The following is a 21,932-nucleotide window of genomic DNA, read 5'->3' as shown; positions in this document are numbered from 1 at the left end:
GTAAAGGTGAAAATTCAAGGCACTGACACTTTGAGATCACTTGTCAATAAAGAGTATGTATATGCAGATCATCAAATCTTTTTTTTTTTTCACTTATGGGAAATTCTTTACCTAATAATAACATGAATGAATGCATCAGTGTTAAGTAATTCTACAGGTGAGTTAGTTAAAATATAAAGACATTAAATTAGTGGAGCCTATAGTTGGGCATTGCAAGGTCAGATATGATTCTTAATTGAACACTGGTTTATTTAGTCATCAATGTCAAAACCCAAGAAATATGGTCAAGCTACAGTCAGGGACTGAGCATATTCCATAGCATAGGATGGCCTGTTGCCCATCTTAAGTATGAACAAGAGAAAAGATCAAGAATTTCTTATGTAGACTTCTAAAGAAATATTTAAAACACTAGAAGCAAACTTTTTTTTTTAACAGAGTGCTCTGAAATTATAGAGGGCCCTGAAAAAACAAACTTTTCAAAAAAGATACTTGCTAAAGGAAAAGAAACATCTCATTATTAAATTAGGCATTGGACATTAAATGGCTTTTGGGAGAGAAATACTGATTTCCAAGCTCTTATATCTTTCCATTGCTTTGTAAAATTTATCTTCTTTGCAGATAAGCTGAAAAGAATATCTACATAGAAACAGACATGCAAACAAAAATGAAATAATTTAAGTTCATAGTATTATGATGTTACATTTTTTTTCCTATTTATGTGGATGTTTGCTTACATCAAGAAGGAATGATATACCAGTATCCTCAATAAGATGGTAGACTCACAGTCTTTAAAAATAAATAATTGCAAAATAACATATATTAATATACATGATATGGACTAGTACCTGGATCCAGTATGGTACCTCGTGATCATCCCTATTCTAAATTAATCATAAAACAAACAGTGGGAAAGATTATAGTAAAATTCACAAGATGACATCTTTTATAAACTTTCAAAATTTTAATTCATCAGGCACTGAAATCTTATCATTATCTATACTACGACTGTTTTTTCAATAAGATTTCAAATGCATTGCATTTTCTCCTGGTGTAACAGATGCAAAACAGCCAAGTACACATAATTATATATGCCTCCAGTCTTCAATATTTTATTTTTTTTAATTCTTATCTTTCATTAGTACACCCATTTGAGTTATTTTAACACTGGGAAATTGCTGCAATAAAATTTTGTCATTCATAAATCCTTTAATTCAAACATAGTTCCTAAGAGATTCCTGAAATAACTAATAGAATATGTGGTTTCTGTTATACATATGTTAAATAGAAATCAGACAATTTTGATGATAACAATTTTCAAACTTAAAGATTACCTAGAGATCATCTGACTAAGTCCTTCATTTGCATAGGAACTTTGGTAGTAGAGAAAGACAAGTCACACAATTAAAATTGGCACTGCTAGAATTAGAATTCAGTGCTAGAATTAGAATCCATCTTACATATTTATAGTTCCCTAGTTTTCCCCAACTCCAGAATGTACTCATATTCATAGTTAAGGTAAAAACTGTGTGTGTAGTATTCTATCTTTAATAACAAAATTGTAGCTAAGAAACATGGCCAAAGTTCAAATAATTCCTGAAATGTAATTATCTAAAAATTACACAATTAAATATGAAACAAATGAAAATTAAAAATGAAATAAATGAAAAACATGATCCTATTTAAAATAATTCATTAATTTATGCATTTACTCATCTGGGCATTTTGGGGAAGTGTAATCATGACCCAGGAAGGGAAAAGCTTATATTCATTTATAAGAGAGAGACAGAAAAAGAGAGACACAGAGAGAAAATATATGTATATACTACATAGGAGTAGAAGATTGAAATTGCTAAGTTCAGAAAACAAAGGTATAGATTTAGAATTTAAAATGATTACACATAGCTGGAGATGTCAGGGGATACCATGGGAAGAATGGCATTTGAGGAATGCCTTGAAGGTGGTGGAGTGGCCTCATAGAGATGACTTGAAGGATATTCATGGCAAAGGGAATGAAATTACAAGAAAACATCAATTTCAAAAGTACGCAAGATAATGAACTGTTCACCTTGACTAGAATGTGCCATATTATCTCACGAAGCATGGAGAATGTTGTTTGCCAGTTTAGGATACCAAACTTTGAATCACAGGTATGACTGGACATAGGGAGTTTAAAAACAGAGAGGGAACAATGCTTGCAATCACGCATCTGCTGTAGAACATGGTTATCCTAGCCAAGCCAATCATGTCCATTTGGAGTTAATCCTTGGGTGAAAGGCAAAAGGGGGCAAGCTTTATGAAGCGGAACTGAAAATGAGAACAATTAAGTATAAAGCAAACACAGAGAGCTGAGTCGATAGTTGAGAAAATGATAAAATGTAAGCCCCTAGAACCCACTACACTTTCTTGCCTACAACAGTTAGACAAGAATTTTCTGTCACTAGCAACTGAACATATTCCTACCAATAAAAATTGTTTACCAGACGGCAATGTTGCCAGGGGAAAGAGAAGATCAGAGGTGGGGAAAGAAAAGATCAGAGGTAAGGCAAAAATAATGAGAATTTCTTGCAGGTGGTAAAAGGGTCTTACATTTGAAAACAAAAGTTGGAATGGAGAATCAGGAGTGGATTCATAGAAGATTTTTGGAAATAAGAGACAACATTGACAAACACCAGAATAAACAGTTTTCAGGCACCATCTGATTTAACCCTCAGAGAAATCCATGATATTAATATAAGTTGATTTTTTTTACCATGGAAAATATAAAAAATGAGTATTTAGAGAAATCATGGTTAAGTAACGAAACTGGAATTCAAACCAGGTCTTTAATTCAGAGTCCGAAATCCTAATTTTCAAATGCATGGTGGGGAAAAAAGAAAGAGGGAATGACTCTGAGCTTAGTATCAGAGAGGAGAAAGATCCTGTTAGTTGGAATAGGGAATTCAAGTGGAGAAAAAATAATTAAGGGGGATCACTATAAGTTAATTTTAGTCACATTTGATTTTAGAATTCATCTGGGAAACTAAATTATCATTTTGCAGAAGCTAGCGAAATGTCTTAGATACAAATTTGGGGAAGATCTGCATATCAGTGATATTTTAAGTCATTATATTGCCAAGTAAGAAAGTGTAGAGTAAGGGAACGGTAGGGTGAAAATCTGATTTATAAATAGGGAGAATAAATAGCAATCAAAACATGAGTGGAAAGTAAAAACAGAACTAGCATGTACAGTATCATAAAAGACAGGGAAGAAAAATGCATTAACAGGAATGAGTGTTTACTCAATAAATATGCCCTCTGCATGGAGCCAAGACTAAGATAGACAGACAGACAGACGGATGGATGGATAGATAAGTAGACAGGTAGATACAAGTCATAGTATTCATATCTCTCTAAATATTTGCATCATCTGCATCTGTATCAATGTATACATGTAATTAATTGACCAGTTGATACATTTGTACCTTAGGGTCTCAAGTGAGCACGTAAAGTGAAAAATCCACACACTCAAATCACTTACATTTTTGACTCAGCTACAAAACGCTATGTTCATCATTTTATATTATACACAAGGCAGTTATCTTGTGTTTAAGAACATATATCTTCAAACACTAGAATAACCAGAGAACCTGTTGACACTGATGGGCACAAAGAAACTAAGAATATTGAAGGAACATCAGATTATTTCTGCCACTTTATCCATACATTTCAATGTAAATAATCTAAATGACAAGAATGAAGGGTTCCTATTTTTCTTAAACACTTTCAATTTACTGCTTAGTATTTAAATATTTTCCTCCCATGATTAATTTTATATTATTATATCCCTCTTAAATTTAAAAATGCTATTCAAGCTAAATAACAATATTTTTCAAGGAAGACATTTTAAAGCTTTTATTTCATTAACTGAGAAACAACATTAAAGAAAAAAACTCACATATTAATTTTCAAGAAAAGTATTTGACTTCTTACTCTTTGAAAATAGTATTGAATTAAGGAGCAAGAATAACTGTCACATTTAAAATAAGTCTTGTAAGTGTAAAATCAAGGACAAATTCCTTTTAATTTTACAATGCCTGGTCAACTTAAGTCCTGAGGTTTCCTTTTGAAGTACTTTTATTTACTACAATTTTTAAGCTTCAGGAAAATACTCATTTTCTAGAAGAAAGGAACTCATAAGACAGATCAAAATGATTTGATGGAACAGCATGAAATATAGCTATTCACTGCCAAACCCAGACGAAGCCAGAAGACCTACAAAGAAAGAATATAGGCACAGCAGTTCACAGAAGATGAATCAAAACATAAGTTTATTTAAAAAAGATATGTCAGAAACATATTTGTTTAATACATGAAACTATAATTATTATGATCAAATGAAACAAATACAAGAGTAAAAGAATTTCTCAGAAAGTTTAGCATGGCAGATGAAGAGAGTAAGTGCAATTATAGGGATAAAAAAAAAAACCTTTTCCATGCTGCATGAGAATTTGACCTTCTTTTAAAGTTCTAGCTCTGATTCCCTGGTAACATGACAAGGAAAGAATGTCACTCTGATTTTAGGTGACATTTCTGTATTAAATTGCTTCTGGATTGAGAGGAATGTTAATACCTGATAGGAAGCCATAGCTTTGGACTTAATGCAGTGACTCTTGTAACTGACATGTCCTCTTCAAAGACCCTGGAAATTATGCCTGTATTTCTGTTACAATAGACATTGGCTCCTGAAGGGCAGAGGATTCTGCCAGAGTTCCCATCCCCAAATTAGGCAGCTCCTGTCTCCTTGTATGAGTCATTATCTAGGCAGTGGTTCTTAACTTGGGGTGATTTTGCCAGTCAGGGGACATTTGATAATGTCTGGAGATACTTTTTATTGTCATGACATTGAGGGAGGGGCATGCTACTGGCATCTAAAGATTATAGACCAGGGAATGCCTCTAAACACCCTAAAATTAACAGGCAGAACCCACTTCTCTATAAAAAAGAATTACATTTTGATCAGGAAAATTTTGTGTTTGGAAAATGCCTTATGCAATTGGGACATTTAGCAGTATCCCTGGCCTCTATTCACTAGATGCCAGTAGTGTCTCCCTTCCTCTAATCATGAAAATAAAAAATGTTTTTAGACATTTTCAAAGGTCCTCAGGGGATGGGGAGTGAAAGGGCATGCTGTCAAATTGCAGCTACCGTTTTAAACCCTTGTGAGTGAATTTAATGCCAGATGTGCCTATAGTAAGTAGTCCTATGAGTTTGAAAGTAGTTGAATCTAAGAAGACCTTTGGTAGATTATACAATAGAAGAGTTTACTACAAAGTAACATAACTCAATGTGATATAATATATGAAAATAATCTGTGGCTGGTACTAAATATTAAACTATGATACTACATCAAACAATTGGCAATCAATAAAATAAAAAATGCTAATAAAAACATATAAACTAAAATTCTATGGGAACAATGCTTGCAGGGAAATTAAACAATGGTAAATGTGTATGTATCTCTTGCTGGAGCGATAGGAACTCATGTTTCTCTCTCAAAACACTGTCTTTGCTTTCTCACTTCCTAATTGGCTTTATCATGCACTGATGAAAGTCTCTTTTTACCATTCACTTTCTTACATCGTTACCTAACTTTTGAAGTGCTTAAGTATTTATTTTTCCTAATCAAGGATCCATCTTTTTCTACTTTTTTACTTCCTTTTGCACTAAGCATATTATTGGTGGTATATTTAAAATAAATTGATAATGTCACAGGTCTGTTCATATGCTATATTATTATTCACCTTTATGTGTAATTTATTTTAATGATTTATTATTATTACCTTTTTATTTCAAGATCACAGTGCATAGGAAACACTTAAAGTCTATATTTGGGAAGAATAGATTTATTTTTGAAAGGCAAATTCCTTTCTAAATAAGAAAGATTATAAAAGCATGTAATTTGTATAGTTACATATATATTTATATATGTGTTCATGTTGACTTTTCTTAGGAGAGACTATGTTTCTATAAAGCAAAAAAGGGACAAAGGAGGAGACAAAAAGTTCCCAGGAAAAGAGGCATGCAAATTGTATTCCTTTAAGTCACATTTAACTTAATCACTTTTCTGAAGGGTTTCCAGGGGGAAAATGTCCTTGAAGTATTATGAAAATGCTATAATCATCCACTTGAATTCATTTTGCACAATTGGGATGGACAGAAGGACCTAGCTCACAATATCCATAAAAGTAAGTCTTGGCTGGGTTAAGTTATACTTTTAATCATTGTGTTAAAACTAGCTGGCTCCTAATACACTTCTTTGCATAGATGCTGAAAATAAAACTTTCAATAGATAAGCATTTTCTAAATATTAAACTACAGTTGCACCTACCTTAAGGTAGCAGCAGAGATGGAAACAGAAAAATAAATTATGCACTTATTTATATGAGCCATATACTTGAAGAAATGATCCTCTTTCTAGGCAACGAGTAGCCAATTGCTCTATCTAAAGACATTATGTCTGTGCTCTGCACTAAGTCCTTAAAAGAGAGAGTGCTTCTTTCTGTTAATATATCCTTGGCCAGTTTTCTTAGATGGTTATCTACCATGCTATGTTCTCTGGTTGTGTGAAGAAACAGAGAGCAAGAAAATGCTCAGGATGGCAGGAGTAGTTCAGCTAAAGCAAATTCATCTTAGAAACTTGGTGGAAAATAACAGGTATACTTGGGAAGTTCAATTTTCAAATATTCAGGAGTAATGTTAACCCATGGGGAAATAAATTAAGATATGTGTATATGATATGGTGACTTGAAAAAAGGATCCAATCACTTATTTTGTACACAGGAAATTGGATACCATCTTATATATACATCGTTTCTTCTTTTAAAAGGAAAGATCTTAACTATGGGGAGGGGGAGGGTAGAATGGAAGAAAACATAAATATTAATGTTTTAAAAACATTGACATTGCCTAAAAGTTCAGTTGGTTAGTGTTTCTAATAACTACTGCAAACAGCAAAAGAAGTAAAATGACCATTTAATTGAAATAAGGAAATGCTGCATTATAAATGCTGAGTTCCATTTAATAATTATTAATGTTGAAATGTGACAAATTAATGCTTAAAATATTAAGTATTTTCTTAGTAAACTAAAGGCTTCCTCAAACCTACATTCTAATAGAGTGTATTACAGTCTCCCAGTGATAAGATAAAATTAAGACTTTCTTACCAAACAGAGTTGTAGCTCTAAACTTTTCCCTAGAATAGAGACCCCGACAATGAGTCAGTTTATCAAAAATCTGTCAATTTTTCAAGTATTGTGGTACTAGAAATATAAGAGTTGCTTTGGCACACAAGGAGCTTAAATTATAGTAGGAATGGATCCACAATCTTTAGTAAAGCAATAAAATCAGGTGCTATGATCTGAATGTTTGTTTCCCTACAAAATTCATAGGTTGAAACCTAACCTCTAACATGATAGTTTTAAAAGGTTAGGCTTTTGGGGTGATTAGATCATGAGGGCTCTATCGTCATGAATAGGTTTAGTATCCTTATATAATAAGAGGCCCCAGAGAGCTGGATAACCTGGGCCAACATGTGAAAACACAGCAAGAAGTCACCATTGATGAAGCAGAGATAGAGCCCTCAACCCTGATTTTAGACTTCCCAGCCACAAGAATTATAAAAATTAAATGTCTGTTGTTTATACGACACCCAGTTAATGGTATTTGTGTGAAAACAACCTAAAATGGATGAAGACATAAGGTGTATGAGGAATGATTTGCAAGTAAGAAAATAGATTTTTTAGGTTAAAATATATAAAACATATAATTATAATGGTAAAAATAGTAATTTTCATTATGTGCTATGTGGTAAGCTATGTTCTAGTTACTTTGCAAAATTATTTTAATCTTTAAATACGAATTGAAAAATGGGAAACATTTTTCCTGATTTGGAAATAAGGAAATTAAGCTCAGAAAAATTAATGTCCCAAGAGTCATATACATAGTAGTAAGTAGAAAAACTAAAATCTTACGGGTCAAAGAAAATCCTCTAAATGAATATTTTCTTCAAAGTTATCCTTATAGCAACAGTGGGTACATAATCTTGATGCAGTCATCACCTAAAACATTTCAGAATAACTTTGAATTTACCATTAATGTTTCTGATGTAGTCTTTTGAATAATCTCAAAGGCAAGTCTTCAACTATTGAGGAAACTAAAGGCCATTAGAATCAAGTCACTTTGGTGAAGGAGTAAATCCAATTAGATAATAATAGTTTAGTGTAAAAACCACACAATCATTAGAATTTCTTGTGTTGCTCAAACCATCTCTATTGGCAGTAGTACAGAATAGTTTCGAGGAAGGCAATGATGAAATAAAAACTAATAATTTTGAAAGAAATATCATTTCATGTGTGTGTTCAAAATGAAGCTTTACTTTGAAGTTCTAAATTGTCTTGTGCCAACTAATTCCAGTGTCCATAGAGCTGTGAAGGAGGGTCCCGCACAGTCACCAAAAGGCATTATAAAGCAATGAGACTTTGCCAGGATATACACGGTGAAAAAGAATTGAAGATTTGATGTGAATATGAGAAGGGGATATAGGAGCCTAGCCAGAAAGGCAACATTGAGTTACTATGTTTATGAGACTGAGAAGAGATGGACTGAATTATAGAAAATAAGAAACACTGAAATAAATAAGGCTTTCCAAGCTACTAGCTAAAAACCATTTTACTGCCCTCTTAATAAATTCAAATTTTGTCCATGTACTTATAATTTTTTTGGGTAGCCTTTAACATCTTCCTGTGTGAATATGGCACATTGCCTCCTTGTTTCCTCTTTTATCAATAGTCATCTTATCTTTGATATTAGCTATACATTAATCCCTAGTCACACTGACATTTTCAGAACAATTTTGCTTTTTAAAAAATCCAGAAGGAATGCTTAATACAGTCATTCTATATATCTCAACACTGCAGAAAATTACTCAGTAATCTGTCTAACAATAGTGAGCATATGTGTGACAGCACTTTCCAATCCATCTTTAATTTTCTTTTTCTTTGTAAGTTTCATGAAATTCTGCTTTTGTTGAATATTCATTTTGACTAAAAGTAATTGACATATATTCTTCATTAGATTTCTTCAGGAAAAAGAGTCAGAAATAAAGCCCTGATCTGTGGCTCTCGCTCCTTCATCCAATTTGATCTTGCTTTAGAAACTGAAACAGATGAGGAACATGGGTTTCTCAATAGCCCTGATTATTTTCTTTCATATTTTTTTATTTGAAAAATAGAAATTATAAGAGGTGCATTAAATCTTATTTAGAGACAGGTAAAATAGTTACTTAATAAAATTTAACACTAGCATTTCCTTTGGTTTTCAGTATATATTTTATATCTCATAACAGAAATGTTGTCCTTAGTTGTAGGTACAACAAATATGCATACGCATGATGAAGTCTTAATGGGGAAAGTGAAATTCAATGCAGTATATAACTTCTTCAACTGATTTTCAAGAAATTGTTCTTCAAAATATACTCACTTTACAAAAATATTTTAATAGTTCTTTGAGATGAAACAATTTAAAGGACAGCTTACATTAAAAATAAAATGTTATAGTTTACAAAATTGAAATTATAGTATATAATTATATAAGTGTAAGTAAACCTATAAGATACAAATATAAGAAAAAAGAATTTATTTTAGGAGGACAATAGATAGAGCCTCATTTCTTCTTTTAATATACATATTTGAAAATCCATGACATTTTAATTTAATCAATATTCAAATGATTGGTATAATAGATAAACAGAAATCATTTTTATGAGTCACTTTGTTTAGAAAATTGTTTTAGTTTTGTTCAATAAGCTCTGTAAATATTATGATTTTTAAATTTTATGAATCAATTAATTATATAACATCTTTATTTTCAGTTATGCTATTCTAATGCTGCTTCAAATGAAAATGAGCCTGACACTTAACAGAATTGTTTTACAGTTCTAAAAACATGTGAATAAATTAAGCAATGGTTGAAAACTTAAAATTATGTTATTAAAACTTTACATTGTACTTTGCAGTTTCACTAGTAATTTTTTAAAATTTTGTTTAATTTTAAAGCACTTTTCTTCAAAAACTTGCAACTTAGTATTTTGGTTCTTACTATATATGGTAACTGGCAATTGTAGAAGTTAATCACACAAAACAAACCTGCTTTCTAAAAATGTGCAATATGCACAAGAATTTAATGATTTAAACTATTTCATTGTGGTAATTAAGTTACTCTTAGCAGGATACAGAGTAGGCTAAAATACCTTTATGTTTCTGTCCCTCAGTATGTACACATTTTAAGAAGAGGCAAATTAATCAGAGATAATGAATAATTCAAAAAGTTTTGGAAACCTTATAATTATATAAATTATATTACTTCATTTTTAACACAAAATTAGCTAAGAATAAATCTCATTTGAAGATTTAGAACATTAAACTAAATGTACTACTTTATTTACATAAAATGAAAATATATATACTATTTATATTTAGGCTTGCACAATCTATACTCATCAAAGTCCTACATAAAATTAATCCTGTGCTCCTTTAGTCCGTTTTAATGGTTATTGTTTAATTGGACACAAGGAAAAAGAAAATAGAAAAAAATCTCATGGAGATAACGGATTTTTTTCTATGTCATTTATTATTTCCACCTATTTTTCATTCTTTTATATACCCAAGCAGAAAACAATTATATATGAATATGTATGTGTTTGTTTGTAAACTAGGGAGCTCCAGAATTTGCCAATAAACATTTTAAGAAAGAAATCTTAAAGTGTAGAGTGAAAATCTTAAAAAAGGTGTTTCCTAAGAGTTAGAATACTTTGACATCTTCTCCCTTCATATGCTTGGACACTTCCAGCTCTTAAACTATATGCAACAAATCCTGATACTCTTGAAACCTATATAATAAAAAACAGGCATGCATTCTATTTGTTATTGAAACATATATACTCGACAAATTTACTGAATAGCTATAATGTAAATATATATGCTGAGAATACAAAATATGTAAAGCAGTTTGTTGGCTGCAATGATGAAAGTAATTGCTGAGGATGATATAAACACACCCATATGTATGTATGCATATATGTGAATGTATGTATGAAATAACTTAGTACTCTATATTCTATATCAATATTTCTTACACATAGCATAGCTATCCCAGTTAAGTAAACAAATACATTAGTTTTATATTTTAAAAAATACTATAAAAGTTAGAATGCTTATCATTTTAAAAATATCAGGATTCCTGAATTATTATTTTTGCAGAAATAAGCCTTAGAGAGGCAGGTAGGCTGGACCTGCTAGTAGAGAGTATGTGCCTGAAAAATGAAGCTCTGATTTTTTCAAGAATATTCTGGAGTTGTTACCAGTACTTGTACCTGGAAAATACTCAGGAATATAACCAGGTTCTTCAGAAGAAGAATTGATTTCTACTCAATTATATCCCTGTCACACTAGAGACAATTGAGAGAGTTTTTATCATCATCCACTATTACAGCATTGAATTTTAAAATCTTGTGCTGAACTTAACATTTCTAGGGAACCAACTGGAAAGCAGGAAAAATAGAGGAAATTTAGTTGACCAAGAGAATTCTGCAGTTAAGTACAGTTTGTGGAGATTGGAGACTCTGACTCTTGAAACTCCTATTTGAAGTTCCCTAGAGCCTCTGGATTCTGTAGCCTTTACTTGTACCAGAGCTTCCTCAGAAAGGAGTGAACAGAGTGAAAACTAACAGCACCAATAGCTCCAGGAACACTAAAGCTTTGTGTGTAACTCTGGGAGAAGCACAGAATCTTCTGCTCACCAAGAAGGAAGTGTTCCAAATTATATCAATTTCCTCTGTGGTCATTAGAAGGTATCTCTTATTTTTTAGAAAACAGAGGTGCAGTTTCTCTTTCTATTTCTTTTGTTTTTTTTCACACGAACCTCGTACCCATGAGAATACTGCCATGAGTATGGAGGCTGGTCAGAAAAAGGTAATGCTGAACTGTTGAATGGGATCTGACATCTAAAACCTGCATTATTCAAAGACAAGCCTAACAACCAATTGGAAATCAGCCAAGTTATCTGACACTGGTTTGTAAATATGAGTTTGAATATTTATACTGCTAATCGCGTACTTGGAAGCTGAGTTTCACCAGAAGAGGGAAAGGGAGTGGTAAGTGCACCCAGAACCTCACCTCCCTGCCCCACTCCCATACCTCATACATAAATACATTTGTTGCTAAAAAGTTCCAAGCATAATGTTTTCACATTTTAATTATTCTTTCAAATTTAAAATCACTTAATTCATTCTGCCAACAACCTTAAATCTGACATAAAAATAGACATTTTTGGACTAAATTCTACTTTCCATGTTCTGAGTTACAAAAGAATCACAGATGAAAACAAAGCTATTAAAGTGCATAGTTTCATCTAATTCATCTCTTTTCTTGAAGGCTTTATACCATACATTTAACAAATAGTACATCAATTAAGACTTACAGCAACACTATTAGAAATTGAACAGACTGTGTTTAGTTTGCTTTTCATCCAGTAATATTCTCACCACCTGGCAGCCTAGTTTCTAGGGGATCCTAAGAAGCCAACACTAGTAACATTGTTAAAATTTTTAACAATCCTTAAATGTATAGATTTATGTACTTTTAATACTAAAAGCAAATATAAAGCCCATGATGTCTACAATTTTTTAATAGAACTGTAACTGTGATTTCAGTAAAAATAGTTAAAAACTTACCTTATTCAACTCTCACAATTAAACAATTATCTGTTAAGATAAGTCGGGCAAAACTTCAGCACTTAAAATCTGCCTGAATTATCTCTATATTACTAGATAATTATGTAATCCACTGTTACAACTTCAGATATGCAAACATAGCATTTCAATGATTAGGTCCTCACAATTTAAGCAAAGGGATGCCTTGAAATAATTAGATAATTTGGGCAAAGGGCATGCAATTGTCTGAAGTAGAAACTAGGAACTGTGAAAACAAAAGTGTATTATAACCTGCACTAACAATTACTTCTAGTCTTTATTTTGCCTCATTACACATGGACATTTTTTAACCATTAGGTTTGTTGATTTTTTGGCATTAACCAACCAGGTAACATCATCATAATCATTGTACACACACTAATACAACTCTTTGTGCTCAAGTAATAAGCAAAATTAAGGTAAATTATAGTTTAAATCGAATAGTAATGACATAGAAATATTTCATCCTAACCCAATTTCAATCACCTCATTTTACTAGTAGAATAATAGTATCATTCCTTCCCTTGTCCCCAAATTGAAACACATAGAAAGGAAATTTACTTACATTGCACGATGAGCTGCACCAAGGCTTCCCTCGGCTTCACGTTAAATCCATTGTACTGGCTGGTCTGACATCTGTACATTCCTGACATTTCCCTAGATACGTTCACAATCCTTAGTGTTCCATCATAACTCTCCATTTGCATTGATCCATCAGGCATTGCAACTTCTTTATCTGCTCTAGACCAAAGGATGATCGGTTTAGGTTTTCCAGTTACTTGACACTGCAGTTCTATTGTGTCTCCTTCTCTGGTGACCAAAGGTGATTTTTCCTGTGGAACAGTCAGATTGGGTGGAACTTGAAATGGGAAAAAGAAAATTTTTCTAGGTTAGTATAAACTGGTAAAACATATTCAGACATAGAAAATCATAAGGAAACAATTTCTGCTGGTTGAAAAAATGTGACAATTCAGATGACAAAAAATAAAGACCTTGGGAATAAATGAAATATACTTTCACTTAAGATAATTCTGAATTGTTTTCATTGAACACTCTTAAATAAGGACTTCAAACATTAGCACAATAAATAAGCCATTAAACTGAAAAGTGAATGGTCAACATAAGAACAATCTACTCAGTGACTTGTCCTTATCAGTATTAACTGGGTCTTTAACATCTGTAATTCACAGAAGAGTGATCATGCTTGCTGAGGGTAGGATTTAGCTGTGTAGATTTAGCAGCCACAGTAAGTACAGTTAGTAGAAAAGGATAAAAAAGGAAACTGTAATTTAAAATCAGAAGTTTTGACTGGTTTTAAAAACTGTTACCAAATTGCTGATATTTAGAGTTTGTTTTCTGCCTAGCGGAAATAGAATGGGACAATTGACTACAATGTCACGCTCTTTGGCAATCTATTATAGTCTCCTCTTCTGGACTTTTATAATAATTGCTTGTGACATTTGAATTTCATATTGTTTCACTTTAAAATAGTTTGAAGTCATTGTAAATAGCTTGCCGTAATATTGCACTATTTCTATAAAATTAATTTTAAGTGAGTTTTCAAAGTATATTTCAATGAATGTAAGGATTTTCTCAAGTAAAGATAATTTCTGGTTTTACTGAGAATATTTACAAGAAAATTAGATTGATTTTACTGTAACTTACTTAATTGTGCTGAAATATACTTATGCTAGGATTTAGCGGAAAACACTAATTAATAGGAAGGAAGTACTTCACAATGATTTTTCTTTCAAGTATTATCACATATTCCACTGGAAGATTTTTTTTTACACAATTATATGTGAACTGAAATGGGTTTATGCAGTAGTACATATATCAAAAAAGCATGAGCTAAATAAAATGCTAAAAATAAAAATAACTAGAAACACATGAATAATTCTGTCCTTCTGATAAATGTCATATGCTCCCTTTGGAAGTAGTATTGCAGATGAATGAAAAGGAAAAGGCTTTATTCTCCCTTCTAGCATTACTGTGCTCCACTTCCCAGGTACACAAACAAACCTAATTGGATTTAAAATTAATTTTCAACTAATGTTGAAATGTAGTTTCTCTTATTACATATAGAAAAAAAATTCAAGTCCAAAGTGATATGAGAATTATCTTGCTATTCAATATCTTCATATCAACTTTTTCATTTGATTCCTTCACTTCTTGTTTAAAAAAAAAAACTAGTTACACAATGCATAGCACCTTAGAATTTAGAAAATTTGAAAGATTAAGTCTTTTAAAGTAAATATATGCAACATAGGAATTGATATTAACAAAGTATGTTTAAAAATTGCTGCATTTTAAAAACCTACATGGAAATAATTTGTTCTTGTAGATATGAACAATTAAATGACTTAGTCAAATAATTTGTTCTTTTTGAAGTGACCCATAAAGCAATGATGAAATTCTAAGCGGCACCTTTTAACAATAAGATTGAAATGGAGCTATGATATTTATTTGACCTCCATGAGAATCAGTACAGAATGACAGCAATAGCTTCAACATTTCACGTTTATTTATTATGCCCCTATTGTGTGTCAGGCACAATTAGGGATTTTACATTTTCATTTAATTTTCTTGATTATCCATAGGACCAAATATTTAATATTCAATTTTAAGTATTGAGAATATTAAGAGATGATGAATATTTTGATTTGAACAGAATACAAATCAAGGCTAATTTATAGCAGGTAGCCAAAATAGAAGCATGAATCCTGAAGCAAACTTCCATAAACTATTATATCTGGAATTAATAACTTTGAGTTAGCACTGGACTCCTCTCCTCCTGCTCGTGACCACTCTGCTCCAATGGACAAAATGGACAGAATCCATTATCATGGCCACTGACTAAGGGATAAGATGAAAGAGTCAAGATGAAAATGTCAGGGAGTATATGACATATATTTTTGCAAATTATCTATCTTATATATATTTCTTAAATTTTGTCTACCTACCAATCATCTATCTATATCAGAATGTTTTCCATATACATCAAAACAGTTTATAAGATATAGCAACCCAAATAAATATCTAAATTTTGATGAACCTGTGTGAAATAAATAAAAATATATTATAAATTAAAAGATTATCCGTAATTAATGGAGTGCTGTTACTTGAAATGTGTAATTCACATCTCTTCTAAAAACAAGCCACATCACCTTTGCCAAGCATAATCACTCTGAGTGTTAATTTGTCTATTTTTGAAACTAAGAATTTGTACTTTTTTAGTGTCAAGCTTACTGACGTTTTAATTATAAGAATAGTAAAAAGTTACTAAGAGAAATGGTGTCAAATGAAACTATTTATTTTCTGACTTAATAAGATGAATATTTAAAGATCTTATTACATTAGGTCATTTTAATTAAAAGATATCCTTGACTAGCTCTAATTTTTAAAAAGTTTATCATTCTAAATAGTTCAAAATCACCTTTATAAATTTATTTATTTATTTAGATAAACTTTCTCTCTTGCCTAATTAAAATTACAGGAATGTAAACCTCGGTTTTAATCTTGATAATTTAAGGATAGATTTTTGGATAAATTAGCCCAGGTGTTACTAAATAGTAAAACCTAAATAAAAGATGGTCTAATATTCATCTCTGCCATGAGATTTTAAATCTTGAAGTCATTTAAACCTTTCTCTATAATTCTCATGGCCAAAAAGATCTTATAATTTCTCAAAGCTTTTACAGTCTTCTCTATCTTCCTGTCTACACTAAATTTTGTATCCCCTAGAATTCTACATGCAACTCTCTTAATTATTACCATAAATTTTCCATTTCATTGGGAGATCTTGTTTGTTTTCATGGATTTCTCTGTGTTTTATATATTGATAATACAAATTCTCACTTTATCCCATGGTTCTTCTAGGATATGTTTGAACCCTATTTTTATATTACAAAATTCTTTCAAACTTCCAAACTTAAGTACCATTTATTTCTTGACTTGACTAATAATAGTTAATTATCAATACATCCGATCTGCTAGTTAAAAACCATAGAGTGTTCTTTCTTTCACTGTTTCCTCTTGTCCATTGCTTCAAACAGCCACCAATTCTGTTATTTCTTTATCAAAAATGTGGCTCACATCTGCTTATTTCTTTTCATTTCCATAGGCAGATGTATCAGTAGAAGTCATCATTTTCTCTTGTGACAGCATCCTTAGTGGTCTCTGTCACTAGTCTCATTCTTCCAGGTTTTTTTACTACCCTGTCAAGGTTTATCAGCATAAACACAATTTTGTTCACGCCACTATGAAGACTACAGACCTCAATGAGAGTGCTCATTATATTAACACTTTAATAATAATAATTAAAAAACCAAAAATAGCCTCATGGGTTTGTTAAGTAAATCCTACAACAAAATAGACTATGGCACAGATTTTTAAAATGATGATATAATAGACCTATATTTATTGATAAAGACATTTATATTGTTAAGCAAGAAGAGCATGTTAGCGAGTAGTATAAATAGCTATAACCACTATTATTAAGTAAAACATATTATTGTGCAGTATGAACAATTGTATCTAATTTTTATATTAAATAAGTAGATTTTACTCTCTCACATACAAAAGTATCTATGTGAGATGACAGATATGTTAATTTGTTTCATTATAATAACCATTTTACTGTCTATATGTAGCCTATAACATCATGTTATAATCCTCAAATATATATATTTGTTGTAATCCTCAAATATATATAATAAAATTCATTTACTTTTTACTTTTTAATTATTATGGGCACATAATAGTTGTATATTTATATAGGGTACATGTTATGCTTTGATACAGTATGAATTAATCAAATCAGGGTAAGGGAGAATATATATGCTCCATCTTTATATTGTTAGTATCCACCACGCTATCACTCACATAATAGGAACTCGGTCAACACTTTACACCTAATTTATAAATTAAGATAATGAAGCAGTTGGACAATGATTTGGGAAAGAGAAGGAGATTAAATCTGGGAAAATCTAGAGGAAAAGAAAGCCCAGGAGGAACTACATCAAAACATTAACAGTGGATCTCTCTAAGTGTGGGATTATTGGTAAATTTTACTTTATTTTTATATATTTCTCCCCATTTTTTACTTTTTGATAATATATGCAGTTTGTATTAACATATTACAGGTTCCAAGAAGCCCAGAGCAAGTTAAAATATGAATTTATTCTATTTTCAAAATTCATTCAGTGAAAACTCCATATTTAGTAACACAAATATTTCACTCTGGAGATGGTGCTCTGAAAACACAGACTGAGATATGCTCCTGTAGAATCTCTCACTCCTGTAAACATTCATTTACCTGAAGTTTCACCCGCTTGTTAACCTCAGTGCCCTTGAACAAACAGTTCTTTTCCACGTTCATAGTGTGTGGACCTTGGTGGCTTCAAGCACCCGCCTGTCCCATGTGTTAAAACTCAGTTCAAATGTTGTTACTTTGTTAACAACTTTGCCTACCCCCAGGCTGATCCGGTTACTCACTCTTCTTGACCACATATGATGTATGTTATATGACAATCTGCCATCCAAGTACTAACCAGGCCTGACCCTGCTTAGCTTCCGAGATCAGATGAGATCAGGCACCTTCAGGGTGGTAGGGGCGTAGACATTATATGACAATCTGTCCTGTGGCTTTGCCTGTATTTTCTTCCATGTCTATATCCCTGAGCAGACAGCTCCTTGAGATTACAGTGTCTTATTCTATCTCTAAAGCCTAGTGCCTTCTTGTCCTGCTTGGCATAGATCAGGAAGTTGTGAAATAATTGATAAAGGAAGAAAGGCAGACGGGGAGAGGAGAGTAGGAATGAAGAAAGATAAAAGCTATGAATATAAGAGATAATAGAAATAAACATAATATATATAAATCATGCACATTTTAGGAAAAAAGTGATAAATAATAATGAAATACAGTAATTCTACAATCACTAGCTAATATAAATAGCAGAATCTGATGCAAAATACGTTAAGTTAGGGTAGATTTCTGACACAGATCTTGAGAGGTGTGGGGTGTATGTGAAAGTTAAGAGAATCAAGAAAGGACTCTCTCAGTTTTCTTTTTCTTTTCAATTAAAGGTTTAGATAGATAAACTGTGAATTAAATTTGTTAAAAGACACACGGAGGGAAGAGGCAATTTGAAGACATGCTATTTAATTTTATCATGATGGTTTTTATGTCTTTAATAAAAGCATTTTTCCTTAAAACGTTGTCTGATAAAGGTAACATATCAAATTAAGCACAAAAATTTGAAATGTCTGCACCTTTGAGATGTACATTTATTCAATGTACTTGCTACCAAAAGTCCCTCCTAATAAAAATACATACGTTCTCTGACATACAGTTTATACACAGCCCTTTGATTTTTTTTCCTGTCTGAAATGCTACTGTAGAAGATGTTATAATCAGAGAAACTTGAAAAGCATGATGTGACACCAAAGTTTCTCATTCCAAATGTAGATAAATAGACAAACAACTTGAACAATTGGTTTTCTGTCAACTTTTACATTAAATCCTGTAAAATTAAACAAGTATAGAGAAAGAATATATTTTCGTTCTTCATTGGGAAGGAACCTGAGAAAATTTAATCTTTAGTCTTTACTTGGACAATGGTTTGTTTTCCTTATTCAAAAGAGTGCAGGGAAAGTTTAGTTCATCTGAACTTTGTAAGAATGTATCATGCTATCTGAAACAAAGACATCAAAATATGCTTTTTAGGGTACATAACTATTTACAGTATATTTTAATAGCAGCTATTGAAACAAAAGATGTATTTCTTTCAACATAAAACTCATAAGAAACAATGTAATAACTAGAATTTTCTCCAGAAGGACAATCAGACTCATATTTTAAAGAATCTTAAAATTAACATGGCACTAATTTAATTGTGCTTGAATTTGAGGGGGAAATAGTTTACAACAGATATATGTGTTCTAGAGTAGAATGAATAATCTGTACTTAAAATATAAACAAATAAATAAGACTTCAAAGAAATTCTGTGTTTATGAAAGTGAGCCCTATAGGCCAGAATCCAAGAATTCTTATGCTACCCAGATATGAACAAACATAAAAAAGTAAGATTGAAGTAAATAGTCAATTTGTAGATGTAAGTAATCCAAATGAATGAAATCTATTGCATGTGTATCTGTACTTTTTTTCCCAAAACAACAGATGGGTCAAAAAAATTTACTGTAGATTTGATGTGAGTTTCATCAGTGATCTGAGTGAGACTTAGAACATAAGCAACATCCTTATTTCAGAGCACAGTTTTAAAGGAAGTATATTCTATCACACTTGAGTGCTTTCTCACTGTATATGTCAGCAGTTCTCAATCTCTTCTTTGCTAGCACATTTACAGATTAGCTTCATAATCTATACATGCACATGGATATACTCAGGAGACATGCACAAAGATATACTCAGATTTTGAAGTTTTGAGAAATCACAAAGTAATTTTACATGGAAGCAAAGAATTAAATAATTTGTAATTGTAGTAATTGTCAAAGACACATCAGTAGTGACATCTCACAATGGGATATTTAAAATAAGCCCCTGGTTGAGTGCAATTGTCATCATGTTTGTTGTAATTCCACTCATTTCTCTTCCACTCAGAGAAGTATATTCAGTGTGTTAATAATGTGATGACCATAATCTATATTTTATAACCTCCATACATTAATATTGGAAACATTCTAATTACCACATATCTCATAGCTGATCTGAACACAGCACTAAGATTTGGAATAAGTCCCTTAATATAAAAAAATTATAAGAACACAATGCACAATGTCCATAGGAAAATATTCATACGATGACATAAGACAAATTTGAGAATTTCCTTCAATTTAAGAACAATTCCAATCGAAGTCCCAATCATACTTTTTAAACTAATACATTTGACTTATTTCCAGAATGATTAATAATTATATGTCAATTAAAAAATATAATAAGTTGTGTTTGAAAGATGTTTATGCTGACAAAAGAAATCCAATATGCCAAAGATGCCTCAGTTATTAATGGACCTGCTGATATGTGCTTCCTTTGAGAGATGCCGACTAATAATATATACACTGTTTGAGGGGAGGCAGCAGAACTACAGCTCATTTCTGATTAAAAGAATAAAGGTTGCTACTGAATACTTACTAGAAACAATTTCTAGTTTATAAAAATGTAGAGAAAATATGGTTAATTATATGATATACAGCCTCTAGAATTTTTTTTGCAGTTGTTTTAAAATATACAGAACTTCCCTGAGCCAATAGTTAATATAATATTATATTGCATTGGTGCACTTCCTTCTGGATTATCTTTCCTCTTATAAATGAATTACTAAAATCTGATTGACTAATGTCTTTTCTCCTCCTAAAAAAATTGTATTTACCACTTCTGAATTAATCTTTTAAAAAAATTATGTCACTCTATCATTCAAATATCTATAGTGGCTTAACATTTTCCAGAAAAGAAGACCTAAGTCCCATTGCTTGTTTTTCATCTTACCTGAAAAACCTTAATAAGCCATAGTGCTTCCATGAAAAGCTCACTGTTCAACTGAGACAGGCCTTTTGAGCTGCTTAACACACTTGGCTTGCTCCCAGCCTCTTTCCTTCCTTCCTTCTCTCCGGGAATGAATGTTACACCACTATACCTATCCATTGATTTACCATCCTTTAAGGCTCAGTTTAAGTTTTCTGTTCTATTTAGTCTTTCCTGATATCTGTATCTTTAATTCATCTTCCATGTCTGTAATTTAGAGCATGTCCAATTTACTCTACATGTGTCATGACAAAATGTGCACTTCCTTACATACGTAGCTGTAATGTTCTGACGGCAGCATCAGAGGTTTTCTATTTCTTCAGTAGCTCCCACATCATGCGAAATTTTAAAGTATTTTAGAGGTGCTTAATAAATTCTTAATTGATTGATGGAGCACCAATCAAGGTTACTAAGCAACCAAAGTAAAAAATGCATTGATGAATACTCACCTCTTGATTATCCAAGGCTTAATTATAAATCATATAAATTTCAAGATCATTTTTCACACATGAACTCTTTTCTATTTTTAATTTTTATAATCCACAGAAAAACAATAGATATTTATAATGTTGGCACTTGATTTGGATACAATAATGATCAAAGGAT

The 21,932-nt window shown here is 31.5% G+C and overlaps 1 protein-coding gene across 1 annotated transcript in view; it reads right to left on the bottom strand.

The window, feature by feature from the left end:
• Window positions 1-21,932, bottom strand: part of MDGA2 (MAM domain containing glycosylphosphatidylinositol anchor 2) — a 762,383-nt gene that overhangs the window by 161,806 nt on the left and 578,645 nt on the right. Inside the window, exon 8 of the mRNA XM_045567836.1 lies at window positions 13,350-13,643. Within this exon, the coding sequence (XP_045423792.1) occupies window positions 13,350-13,643 (294 nt within the window). The remainder of the gene's footprint in view (window positions 1-13,349; window positions 13,644-21,932) is intronic.

This window comes from Lemur catta, chromosome 1 (genome assembly GCF_020740605.2).
Source record: "Lemur catta isolate mLemCat1 chromosome 1, mLemCat1.pri, whole genome shotgun sequence".
Classification (NCBI taxonomy): Eukaryota; Metazoa; Chordata; class Mammalia; order Primates; family Lemuridae; genus Lemur; species Lemur catta.
Note: the sequence above shows the minus strand (reverse complement) of the source record. Positions and strands in the feature narration are given on the sequence as shown.